Source organism: Hippopotamus amphibius, chromosome 6 (genome assembly GCF_030028045.1).
Source record: "Hippopotamus amphibius kiboko isolate mHipAmp2 chromosome 6, mHipAmp2.hap2, whole genome shotgun sequence".
NCBI lineage: Eukaryota > Metazoa > Chordata > Mammalia > Artiodactyla > Hippopotamidae > Hippopotamus > Hippopotamus amphibius.
In genome coordinates this window covers 134199294-134213511 of record NC_080191.1, presented here as the reverse complement: position 1 = coordinate 134213511, position 14218 = coordinate 134199294, and the positions used below count along the sequence as shown (strand labels likewise).

Below are 14218 nucleotides of genomic sequence, written 5' to 3'. Positions count from 1 at the left end.
TAACTGGAATCATACATTATTTGTCCTTTTATGACTAGTTTCTTTCCTTTAGCCTAATGTCCTCAAGGTTCATCGATGTTGTAGCATGTCAGAATTTCCTTACTTTTTATTATTTTTTTTATTTTAAGCTCTTTATTGGAATATAATTGCTTTACACTCTTGTACGAGTTTTTGAGGTACACAAAAGTGAATCAGCTGTATTTATACACATATCCCCATATCCCCTCCCTCCCACGACTCTGTCCCGCCCTCCCTGTCCTGGCCCTCTAAGGCATCACTCATCATCGAGTTGATCTCCCTTTGTTATACAGCAACTTTCCTTACTTTTTAAAGCTGAATAAAATTTCATTGTGTGCATATACCACATTTTGTTTATCCATTCATCTGTTGGTAGACACTGGGTTATTTCTACCTTTTGGCTATTGTGAATTTTCATTTTTATTTTTTATTTTCTATTTATTTTTAACTGAAGTATAGTTGATTTACAGTATTATATTAGTTTCAGGTGTACAACATAGTGATTCAATATTTTTATATATTAGGCTCAGTTTAAAGTTATTATAAAATAATGGCTATGTTTCCCTGTGCTGTACAATATATCCTTGTACCTTACTTTATACATAATACTTTGTACCTCTTAATCCCCATACCCCAATCTTGCTGAATTTTCATTTTTAAATTGAGTGTTTTGTTTCATTTCAGGGCAAGAAGTTGCCTTATCACCTTGGAGATGATGCAGAAGAAGGGGAAGTTTCCGATGAAGACAGTGCAGATGAAATTGAAGATGAGTGCAAGTTCAAGCTCCATTATGTAAGTTACAGGCTTGGCCATAATTTTTACCCTCCAGTGTGCTGCAGTTAAAATTGCTACTGTGTTGGAATCTTCACAAATATGGTGGCTGTAGTGTAAAAAAGATATTTATTGAAAATTACTTTGTGTGCTGGCACACAGGCTCCCAAATGTTTATTGAGTTAGTGAGTCAAGGATTCTTGTGTCTTAGAGTTGGAAGGAATGTCAATGATTAACCCATCTGACCCTCTCTCCAGGGACAAATTCCCTCCTATTAAAACTTGGTCAGAACTCAAATTGTGATTGGAAATGTCACTGTCTGATGAAATAAACTGGCTTTAGCATTGTCTCTCTGCCTCCTGCTAGCAGCTCCACCATGTTGCCTGTTAAGGCTGGCTCGCAGAACCCAGCTGTAAGTGGCTCTGGTTCTCTAGCATGCTCATCCCCTCCCTAAGAGAATGTACCTTGGACCAGAAGATTTCTAAGCTCTTCCAGACATGGATCTCTTGGCTAAATCTTTAATTTACCACATATTAGATAAAATAGCATGGAATAGTTTGTCACCTGCATAGTGCTTCAGACCCCTCTCCTAGATCAAAGAGGTGCCTTTGTAGAAAAGCATGATTTAGCCAGGTAATCCAATAGAAATGCAAACCTGGGAGAAATGTAAGGCTTAAAGACCTGTCCCACCCCCCATCACCATGGGGGGCTAGGACTTCTTGACCTCCTCCCACCTTCTACCATGCATGTGATTTCCAGGATTGTATGACAATCTGAAAGTAGCACCTGCTCGTGTTAATTTGTTGTGGGGTTTACAATTTCATTTCTAAAGAAAAGTAGTATTCCTCTAGATGTCAGGACTATTATCCTACCCTCTAAAAAAAGAGAAATATTGTACAAAATCATCTAATTTACATTATTGCCCTGAATTAAATTATTAAATCATTAAAAAGTCTACCCTCTTCAAGATGATAGGAGCTGTGATGGCTTCCTATAGGTATTAAAGAGAGCTGGTATTATTTTCAAAGATGGCAAGAAATTAATGACAGCTGAAGTCTCCGTAGATAGTTCTTTCTTTAATGCATTTTATTTTTAAAAATTTTATTTGTTTATTTATTTATTTATTTATAGCTGCGTTGGGTCTTCGTTGCTGTGCACAGGCTTTCTCTAGTTGCGGTGAGCGAGGTTACTCTTTGTTGCGGTGCATGGGCTTCTTATTGCAGTGGCTTCTCTTGTGGAGCATGGGCTCTAGGTGCATGGGCTTCAGCAGTTGTGGCACGTGGGCTCAGTAGTTGTAACTTGCAGGCTCAGTAGTTGTGGCACACGGACTTAGTTGCTCCGCAGCATGTGGGATCTTCTCAGACCAGGGATTGAACCTGTGTCCCCTGCATTGGCAGGTGGATTCTCAACCACTGAGCCACGAAGGAAGTCCTTTAATGCATTTTAGAAGGGATGAAGTGGAGAAGATTCAGCCTTGAAGTGCAAGGAAAAATTACCATCTGTATTACTCTATTGCCTTTAAATAGTTTTTATTAGTTCAATTAAATACCACTAATAGGGCTATGATTACAGAAAATTAATCTCAATAGATTTACATAAGTGAAAATACACTTAATATTTTAGTTCCTTTTTTGCTCTTCCAGCTATTTGCTATTTTTGTAATTAATTACTTGTGATTATAGGTAATTTAGTTCTTTTTTAAGCTTTATTTTATAAACCAGATTTTTATCTTCGAATTTCAACATCTTTGCCTCTTGTTTCCCCAAACTCTTGGTTGCTAGCCTCAGAGCCGTCTATCATTTAGGAGCAAGGAACAGAGAGTCTTGACTAAGTTATGTGTTTAGGGAAGGTGGTTCTTAGTGAAAATGAGTGGTGAAAATTTAGCTACTATCACAATAGTCATTTATTGCTCTGAGTAAAACCCAAGTTATTCTAGTTTCTAAATCCACTCAATAATATAAAATTTCTTCTAATGTCAGTGAACCTTCTAACTTTCTAAGGTAAGTATCTATAATTATAAAAGAGAATTAGGTATAGTTTTATGAAAACAAATCAATAACTTCACCTGTGAGAATATCTGACTGGGTTCCTCTCAGTCTTCAAAGTCTCTTGGTTGATGTCTAGAACCCATACAGGTAGATAGTTTAGAACATGATTCCATAAAGGTAGACATGATCTTTCATTGGTAGTCTTTGATTTGGGTCTCAGTAAAAGCGGAGAGCACCTTACTTGTAACATTTTACAGGTGTATCTGCTAGACTTTAGGAGAGAAAATACATAAACCAACATTCTAGTGGAAATATGTAGGGTTGTTACTCATCTTTTTCAAATCTTTTTCCTCTGTTTTTGAGCTCTTCTGAGAAAAAACAGTGCTGTATTTAGAAAGCCAAAGTGCTATCCCATAATCAATTTCTAGTTCTGTTGTCAGCAGAGGGCTCAGCTACCTTATCTGAGTGTTGAATGTAAATTGCCTGATCTAAACCGAGTGTCTGATCATATTTCTGCAAGAGCAGGTGTACTGTACATAGTTTGTATGAAACCAATAATTACCTTAGAGGAAGTTCTTAACCTCAGTTTTAAGTTAACAGAATGTGGTTAGATTTATAAGTTATATCTGAATTATTACAATAAATAAAGACTTTTAGCTTAGCATTCATGAACACTGGAATGCTAGCTGTCATGGGGCTTATGCAAGATTCATTTGCACATTCAGCAGATTTTTATGAAGGAATTCCTGTTGGAGTTGCAGCCAACTTACTGTAGGTATTGGGGCATGTATCAATAAACAAAATAGACAAAACTCTTTGCCTTCATGGTGTCTATACGTTGGTGGAAGAAGGGAGGATAGACAAGAAACAAAACAAGTAACGTGTAGTGTACTAGGCGGTGATAAATGCTAAAGGAGAAAAGGGAGGGAAGAAAGTGTAGAAAGTGTGTGTGTAAAGGGTCTATTGAAGTTTTAGATGGGATGTCCAGGAGAGGTCTCACAGAGAAGGTAACACGTGAGCAAAGACCTGAAAGAAGTGAAGTTAGCCACGCTAATATCTGGGGGAGATTTTTCCAGGCAGAGGGGACAGCAAATGCAAAGGTGAGAAGCAGGCTCTGTGGCTCGCCCAGCTTTGCCCTGGTGTGAGAAGCAGAGTGGGAGGCAGGACCCTCACATTGGTCTACTTACTCCTCCCAACCTACTGTCTAACTAAGGGATTGAAACCACACTGAAAGCTTTTGCTCTTTTAATAAATGCTTTCTGTTGTGAAGTAGTTGAATCCTTTAAGCTTCTGCCTCATTATTTTCAGGCTTCAGCCATAGAGAAAACTTGACTCATAATGTAATAAGTCATAGGTAAAGGTGGTGTGTTCAGTGACCCAAGAATCACACAACTCAAAGACTCGGGGGACAATTTCCTTTCCACCACAGTATAGTGATCTAACAGATTTGATTCAGTGAGGCCAACTCACCATTATTCATCTTTATGGGGTCCTCTAGTGTCAGTGTGCCTTACAGACTTTCCACCCCCATGTTTCAACCTCAGTGATTATTTTCCTCTTCTGCTGAGTTATTCAGTATCTTCTTTCCTGCACTCTCTGAATTTGGGTTCAGCCTGCTTCTTTGGCACAAATATCAAGCTTTCTGTCTCCTTTATGAAGCTCATTCTATGAATACCAAGGCTTCTGACAAGTTTATTTTATTTTTTTATTATTTTTTATTTTTTTAATTAATTTTTTGGCTGTGTTGGGTCTTTGTTGCTGCACATGAGCTTTATCTTGTTGCGGCGAGCAGGGGCTACTCTTCATTGCGGTGCGCAGGCTCCTCATTGCCGTGGCTTCTCTTCTTGTGGGGCACGGGCTCTAGGTGCGTGGGCTTCAGTAGTTGCGGTACATGGGCTCAATAGTTGTGGCTCATGGGCTCTAAAGCACAGGCTCAATAGTTGTGGCACACAGGCTTAGTTACTCCGTGGCATGTGGTAGCTTCCTTGCGCAGGGATCGAACCTGTGTTCCCTGCATTGGCAGGTGGATTCTTAGCCACTGTGCCACCTAGGAAGTCCCCTGACAAGTTTAAATGAGCCCTAATAGAGTAACATGTAACCACTTTTTGTGTTATGTTAATACCCTAAAACCTTTATTCACTCCGTGTTTGTATCACACTAAACACTTTAATAGTTTCCTCCCTCCCTACTACCTTAGATTGACCTTTTTTCTTAAGTCATTCATTCTATGATTTGAGCCCTTTTAAGGAGGATTATGAATCTTGTTGGCTTAGGACTTGTTAGCACTCATAGAACAGATGAGTTACCTCATGATGTTGTGAGGTTCTGTTACTCAGTAAGTGCCCATGTGCTGGGTATGTTGTTTTCTCCTGGTGAAAGGGGGTGAGGGGTGGAAGGTGAGCTGAAGATTCCAGTTGTTTTCTAGTATGTGATACAACTGCTTCCTCCCTGCCCGGCCAGAAAGATAAGGTGATGAACAGTTAAGGTCTAATGTACTGTATGTATTATCAACATGTGTATGTGTATATTTCCCGTATATTTCAAAGGTATTATCTACTGAGAGTTATTGTTGCTGAGAACTCAACTATTCCTTGTTTTTTTAAAAATCAATTTTTATTGGAGTATAGTTGATTTACAATGCTGTGTTAATTTCTGCTGTACAGCAAGGTGAATCAGTTATACATATACATATATCCACTCTTTTTTAGATTTTTTTCCCATATAGGTCATTACAGAGTATTGAGTAGTTCCCTGTGCTATACAGTAGGTTCTTATTAGTTATCTGTTTTATATATGGTAGTGTGTATAGGTCACTCCCTATCTCCCAATTTATCCCTCCCCACCCCCTTCCCCCTTGGTAACCATCAGTTTGTTTTCTACAACTATTCCTTGTTGGTAATCCATCTTTCCTCTCTATTCTAGCTGTTCTGTGACTTCACTATTAAACGATTAGGAGTAGGTTTATTTTTCTTAGCACTCAGTGTTTACTCCCCACTGGAGAACTCATGCTTTCTTTCATTCTACAAAATTCTCAGCCTTTGTTTTTTTTCTTTGAATATTATTTTCATACCATTTCATCAGTCTTCTTTTTCTGGAAGTACTAAGAGATTTCAGTTAGAATCTTAGTTTATTCTCTATATCTCTTAATTCTTTAATGTTTTCTTTATGTCTCTGCTGATTCTGTGTACTATATATTTACAGTATTATTGTCCAATTCATTAATTCTCTCTTTGACTCTGTCTGGTCTAGAGTTTATCCCAGCTATTCTTTTAATTTCAATGACTATACACTTAATTTACAACATGTTTTTTTTCATAGCCATTTGTTTTTATTTTACTATTTGGCTTCTTAGTTTCTTGTTCTTTTTATGGGGCTATTTCATTATATCTTTGAACATCTAAACATACTTATTTCAAAGTGGAAGAGTGAGTGTCCATTCCATGTGTTGATGTTTTTGGCACTCTATCTTAGCATTAGTTTTCCACATGGGTTTTAGAATTTTGGGTGAAGATTCAGTTTTGAGTGGAATGTTTTTTTCCCTTCCATTCTCCTTCTTTCTGTATTTAACCTTCTCATCTAGTGGTTTTGGGATTGCTTCTACTTGAACCCTAAGTACCACCCGCCTTGGTGCCCACACATATGCACACAGCCCAACTGTGCCCCAAGTTCCTAACCAGACCTTACTTTGATTGATTGGGAGTTCTCTGCCACTGGAGATGTTGAAGATATTACCCATTCAATCACCAAGCAAACCAACATTTTGGTTGTCTCCTTACTCTTGCCTCTTTTGATATTTAATTTTGAATCTTCCTCACAGTAGGTTTTTGTTTTTTTTTTAAATGCTTCCTATTATAAGCAAGGATCCCATTCCAGCTTTCTTCACCACCTTGGTTTCATGTTGTGAGACCAGCTCTAATCTCCCACAGCATATGGAGCACCTTTAGTTTCTACTGTGCTATAGGATATAAATTCTTGGTCACCTTTGCCCTATGTGAATGTGGAGCTCAGCTACATTTATGATCTGCAGTGATATTGTTTCTTTTATTTTGACCAAGATTATGACTTTTCTCTGTTCTTCTAGCATTGGAGCAGTGGGGGACTTTAAAGCATGAATATCATATGTAAACCTACATGTGTGTACAGATGTAAGAACCCAGACTTATATTTGTTTTGGACAGTATTTTTTGTTTTTTTCTTGAAGTACATAAAGAATGGTTGCTCTAATAATATTTAAAAATGTATGCTTAATAGCTCTGAAGAAACATTACCTTTTGCTATTTGTCTGACATATTATTATTTTTTTATACCTGAGCTAAAATTAGCTTTTAAATACGAACCATTTGTTGAAACTTATTTGCACCAGCACTATGCTAAGGGCTTTATAATTATAGAATTTCATTCTATTCCCATAGCCATGGGCATGGGGTTGAAACTACCATTTCTAATATTTTAAAGATTAGGAAAATGGGGTTGTGATAGATAAAATGATCAATCTAGTGATTAATTTAGAGGAGGGAAATTACATGGGCCATACTTGTTCTCAATGATATTTTGTATGACCCCCAAATTTATGTCTTTTGGGGAGTTCCTCTAGCTGGAGAGACATACTTATCACACTGGCAGCAAATAATGAATAACAAACTTAACAAACTCTTGTTTAATGTGGTATTGACTTAATAGAATGTGAGTTCAGAGGAAAGAGAGCTAAGGGTGGGCTGGAATACCCAGAGTAGGTCAAATGACATACTGGGTAGCAGTCATCCAACACACAGGCTTTAGAATATAGGTCAAAGCCTGGCTCTGCAACTTGTTAACTGTACTGACCCCTCTATGCCTCAGTTTCTTTATCCTCATCTTCTAAATGGACATCGAAATCATATGTCAAAATGTTTTTCTGGCTCTCTGACCTGCCAGCCACCTTCAGAAGTTGTGTTCACACTCCTGGGAAGGTGCTGTCCTAGTTGGCTCTGAACTATGGCAGGAGTGTCCTCTCCTGGCTGACACTGACCTCTGACCTGAAGAAGAAGCAGGTCTACAAACCTAGCGGACTTGCATGACCTTGCACAAGTACATTGTGTGACTGGCCATAAAATCTTGAGAATCTTGGAGTCCCTCAAATTTTCTCATCTTCCTGGGGATCTCTGCTGTTTAAAAGAGCTATTACTATTTGAAAAAAATCATCAGACAAACAGAAAGAATAAGGATTCTAAATTCTGATTCTTAGAGCAACTGGATCAAAAGGCTCTATAGTATAAGAATAAGCAATTTATTTAAAAAATTTTATTTTATACTGGAATGCAGTTGATTTACAATGTTGTGTTAGTTTCAGGTGAATCACAGGAAAGTGATTCATTTCACAAAATTAGAACAAAAAATTTTACAATTTGTATGGAAACACAAAAGACCCTGGTTAGCCAAAGCAATCTTGACAAAGAAAAATGGAGCTGGAGTAATCAGGCTCCCTGACTTCAGACTATACTACAAAGCTACAGTAATCAAAACAGTATGGTATTGGCACAAAAAACAGAAATAAATATCAATGGAACAGGATAGAAAGCACAGAAATAAATTCATGCACCTATGGTCAATTAATCTACAACAAAGGAGGCAAAAATATACAATGGAGAAAAGACAGTCTCTTCAATAAGTGGTGCTGGGAAAACTGGACAAATACATGTAAAAGAATGAATTAGAACACACCCTAACACCATACGCAAAAATAAACTCAAAATGGATTAAAGATCTAAATGTAAGGTTGGATACTATAAAACTCCCAGAGGGAAACATAGGCAGAACACTCTCTGACATAAATTGCAGCAAGATCTTTTTGATCCACCTACTTGAGTAATGGAAATAAAAGCAAACATAAACAAATGAGACCTAATTAAACTTAAAAGGTTTTGCACAGGAAAGGAAACCATAAACAAAACAAAAAGACAGCCCACAGAATGGGAGAAATTATTTGCAACCAAAGTGACTGACAAGGGATTAATCTCCAAAATATACAAAGAGCTCATGCAGCTCAATATCAAATAACAAACAACCCAATCAAAAAATGGGCTGAAGATCTAAATAGACATTTCTCCAAAGAAGACATACAGATGGCCAAGAGGCACAAGAAAAGATGCTCAACATCACTAATTATTAGAGAAATGCAAATCAAAACCACAATGAGATGTCACCTCACACCAGTCAGAATGGCCATCATCAAAATCTCTACAAACAATAAATGCTGGAGTGGGTGTGGAGAAAAGGGAACCCTCCTACACTGTTGGTGGGAATGTAAATTGGTACAATCATTATGGAGAACAGTATGGAATTTCCTTAAAAAATTAAACACAGAGCTACCATATGATTCAGTTATACATATACATATATCTATTCTTTTCAGATTCTTTTCCCTTATAGGGTATTACAGAGGATAGAGTTCTGTATGCTATACAGTAGGTCCTTGTTGATTATCTATTGTATATATAGTAGTGTGTATCTGTTAATCCCAACCTCCTAATTTAACTCCCTCACTACCTTTCCCCTTTGGTAACCATAAGTTTATTTTCTAAGTGTGTGAGTCTGTTTCTGTTTTGTAAATAAGTTCATTTGTATCATTTTTTTAGATTTCACATATAAATAATATATGATATTTGTCTTTGTCTGACTTCACTTAGTATAATAATCTCTAGGTCCATCCACATTGCTGCAAATGGCATTATTTTGTTCTTTTTTATGTCTAATATTCCATTGTATATATGTAACACATCATCTTTATCCATTCCTCTGTTGATGAACATTTAGGTTGCTTCCATGTCCTGGCTATTGTAAATAGTGCTGCTATGAACACTGAGGTGCATGTATCTTTTTGAATTATGGTTTTCTCTGGATACATATACCTAGGAGTGGGATTGCTGGTCATATGGTAGCTATATTTTTAGCTTTTTAAGGAACCTCCATACTGTTCTCTGTAGTGGCTGGACCAGTTTACATTCCCACCAACAGTGTAGGAGGGTTCTCTTTTCTCCACACTCTCTCTGGCATTTATTGTTTGTAGATTTTTTGATGATGGCCATTCTGACCAGTGCAAGGTGATACCTCACTGTAGTTTTGATTTGCATTTTTCTAATAATTAGTGATATTGAGCATCTTTTCAAGTGCTTTTTTGCCATCTGTATGTCTTCTTTGGAGAAATGTCTGTTTAGATGTTCTGCCCATTTTTTAAAAATATATTTTTTTTATTGAAGATAGTTGAATTAAAATGTATTAATTCCTATTGTACAGCAAACTGACTCAGTTATATATATATATATACATTCTTTTCATATTCTTTTCCATTATGGTTTATCAAAGAATATTGAATATAGTTCCCTGTGCTATACAGTAGGAACTTTTTTGTGTATTTGTTTGTTTGTTTTAATTTTTTGGCCACTCTGCGTAGCATGTGGGATCCCAGCTCCCTAACTAGGGGTCAAACCCATGCCCTCTGTAGTGGAAGTGCAGAGCCTCAACCACTGGAAGGGAAGTCCTAGGACTTTGTTGTTTTTCTGTTTTATATATACCAGTTTGCATCTGCTAATCCCAAACTCCCAATCCAACTCTCTCCCACCTTCCTCCCCCTTGGCAACCACCAGTCTATTCTCTATGTCCCTGATTCTGTTTCTTTTTCACCGAGAGGTTCATTTGTGTCATATTTTAGATTTCACAATAAGTAATATCATATGGTATTTGTCTTTTACTTTCTGACTTACTTCACTCAGTATGATAATCTCCATACTGCATCCATGTTGCTGCAAATGGTATTATTTCATTCTTTTTTATGACTGAGTAGTATTCCATTGTATATATGTACCACATCTTCTTTATGCATCCATTTGTTGATGGCCATTTAGGTTATTTCCATGTCTTGGCTAAATTGTAAGTAGTGCTGCTATGAACATAGGGGTGCAGCTATCTGTTTGAATTATAGTTTTGTCTGGATATATGCCCAGGAGTGGAGTTGCTGGATCATATGGTAATTCTATTCTTAGTTTTCTGAGGAAATGCCATACTGTTTTCCATAGTGCAACCCATTTTTTGATTGGGTGGTTTGTTTCTTTGTTGTTGAGCTGCATGAACTCTTTGTATATTTTGGAGATTAATCCCTTGTTGGTTGCATTGTTTGCAAATATTTTCTCCCATTCTGAAACTAATATAATATTGCAAATCAACTATACTTTGATCTTTTAAAAAAAGGAATAGTGAGTTCTCCCAGTTGGAAATATAAGCCCCTCTCATCCTCTCTGCCACAGTTGCATAAATCTGACTTATTAGGAATGAAATCATTATTTAACTGAAATAAGAAAAGGAAAATGATTATCATGAAGGCTAAGTTAAGTTCATACTCTGTAAAGAACTCAGAACAATGCCTGGCACATAATTTGTACTCAATAAATGTTAGCTACAGTGAGTAATCAGAATAGCAGCTGCTGCATGATTATTGCTAATGTAAGTCCTGAGCTGACCTTGAGCAGAAGCAGGTGTTTTAAGGGAGCTAAAGGAGCAGGCAGGAGACAGGAGAGGACAGGAGTCAGTGCACAGCCTTGGATGGCTGAGAAGCAGCTGCTCTTGCCCAAGACACTCAGGTGACTGGCTTGGAAAGCTGTAAGGCACTCACAAAAGGCAGCTAATATATTATTCTTCCTGCCTGCAACTCTAGCCCAGAGGGAGGAAAAAGACGTTCTGGACTGGTGAGATATTCCAGCGTTCGGTTTTCTGTTTTTAAAGCAAAGGCCCTCAACTTTGGCTGCACATTGGAATGACAGGGGAGCTTTCAAAAATCCCAATGCACTGGTCCCAGCCCAGAGATTCCCATGTAATTGGTCTGGGGTGTGGCCTGGGATTTTGCCATATGCCCCTGGTGATACCCGTGTGCAGCCCAGGTTGAGCACCACTATTTGAGAGAGTCCCTCTTTAAGGGGCAGCCCCTCCAACCCACTCCCTCCGCTTTCCTACTGCTTTCCAGCCTGGAAGTGGTCAGCTCTCTCTTTTTCCAGTGAGCCTTTCATTTCATGCTAGAGACAAAATAAGAATGTGTTTTGTGTTTGACTTATTTATTTGTGATCAATATTCTTAGATCATATTTACTTCTCAGAAATGGGAATTAGGAAGCCTGATTGTGGCTCAGGTGGAAACTACTCCACACCATATTGAAGGGCTGCCCTCCCCTCCCCCCACCCTGGCTGCAACATCCTCTCGCTTCCACGGGCTCCTCAGGGAACAAAAGAGCACATGGGTTTCCGCTGTGGTCCCTGCTGCAGCTGCACGGTGGCTGACTGGTCATCAGGTCAAGTGTCTGTCTCAGCTCTCTTTCAGTAGTGCTATTGGATTCCAGGGCCACACATTTATTTATTCTCATGCTGTAAATCACAGGGAAGAAAAAGATCAACAGGCAGAAATATCATTCCTTCAGCAATTCCCAGTGTTGAGAGGATGTGAAGTGAATAATTATAGCCTTTGATTTAAGCATTCATTATTTCACCAGCACTGGTCAGCCCAGCTTTGTATTTTTAGCCTTGTTTTGCTAATGGTGAAAGTGTTTGGGCATAACAGCCACGGTTCATCTCCTTGCTGTCTCTCACTCCTTACGTGGCCCTGAGCCAGGGAAGGAAACTGATGCTTACTTGTGTGGGGCATTCATGCGACATCGGGAATGCTAGGTGCTTTTACACATTTTCTCTTTTGGATTTTCTGACACCTGTGCTCTCTGCCAGGCTCTGGGTCACTAGGTGGAATGTGTTGGGATTTCAAGACCTGGACTTCCTTTCTTGGATTCAATTCTTTTTTTAAAAAAATGTATTTATTTATTGGCTGCGTGGCATGTGGGATCTTAGTTCCCTGACCAGGGATCGAACCTGTGCCTCCTGCATTGCAAGCGCGGAGTCTTAACCACTGGACTGCCTGGGAAATCCCTCTTGGGTTCACTTCTGCCCTTAGGTGAAACCTACTATTGTATATTTTTCCACAGAGGGGTTGTGATGATATATTTCCCAGGTGTCATATAGGAATAAAGATTATTTAAAATAGGAGCCTGCTCATGATTAATTTGACTCAGGAATTTATCTTTTTCTGTAGTAGTAGAAAAGGGATGACTACAGCACTATGTGGTGGAGTAGACACAGGATTTTGAATTGGATGTCTTAGGTTCCACCTCAGCCACTTCATAGGCATCTGTGTTTGGACAAGCTGTTGAGTCTTTCTGCCTCTGCATCATTATGAGTAAAATTTGGCTAAACCTATGCTGCCTTCAAGGGTCCTGGGTGGCTCAAATGAAGCATTGTTATGTGGTAGTGCTTTGTGAGCCTTAGCGCAATATACAAAGTCTTAGTTGCTTTTTCTGTGTTTCCCTGTGCTCTTTTCTCCGCGTTCATATAGGTTACTAGTTTTCATTGATACTGCTTTCCTCACACTTTTTCTCGTGTTGGAATATTCTTACCCTACTCTTTGCTAGATTATCAGCTCTTATTCATACAGCCCATTGTAATGGGTTGATTTGTGGCCACCGAGAGATATGTCCAAGTCCTACCATCTGGTACCTATGAATTTGACCTTATTTGGAAAAAGAGTCTTTGTAGATATAATTAGGTGAAGAATCTTAAGGTGAGGTCATTCTGGATTAACCGGGTGAGCCTTAAAAATCCAATGACCAGTGTCCTTTTTTTGTGGGAGCAGCTCATCCTTTATTAATGTTAGGAGTGGGGACACCAGGAGAAGGCCATGTGAAGACAGAGGCAGAGACTAAGGTTATGCTGCCACAAGCCAGGGGGTGCTTGGTGCCACCATAAACGGAAGAAGCAAGGAAGGATTTTTCCCTTAGGGCCTTCGGGAGACTGAATGTAGCCCTGACAACAGCTAGATTTCATACTTCTGGCCTCTAGAACTGTGAGAAAATATCTCTTGGTTTTGGGCTACCAGGTTTGTGGTAATTTATTACAGCAGCCACAGGAACCTACTACACTCCTCTTTTAAGGCTTGGCTCAAGCATCCTCTGCTCCTGCATTCCCAGGGTTGGGCAAGGTGCCCCTCCTTTGTGTGCCCATCTGTCACCCTACATGCACCTGTTGTGTAATTATCCACTGATGTGTCTATCTCCTCCATGACACTGAGAGAGTTCTGTGACAGTGCAGTTGTGCCTTATTAATGTTCTACCTTGCATATAACAGCTCAATATATGTTTCTTTTGTGCAAAATGCTCTCAAACTCTCTCTCACCTTTATTAAATGCCCCTCCAGCACATTGACCTTGGTGCTCATGGTGGGAACCAGTGTGTCTGGCTTTTCATCTGCAAGGTACCATTCCTCTTTATGAACATGCTGCCTGGTTAATATTATTTCTAAAACATGACTCAGACACTTGTCTACCCAGAGACTGTCAGCAACTCCACACCTCTTCACCTCTTGCTTTCAGGCGTCTCC

The 14218-nt window shown here is 38.8% G+C and overlaps 1 protein-coding gene across 1 annotated transcript in view; it reads left to right on the top strand.

The window, feature by feature from the left end:
* The window catches only part of PLCH1 (phospholipase C eta 1), a 216310-nt gene that overhangs the window by 166326 nt on the left and 35766 nt on the right, over nt 1-14218 (top strand). Inside the window, exon 12 of the mRNA XM_057739608.1 lies at nt 703-810. Within this exon, the coding sequence (XP_057595591.1) occupies nt 703-810 (108 nt within the window). The remainder of the gene's footprint in view (nt 1-702; nt 811-14218) is intronic.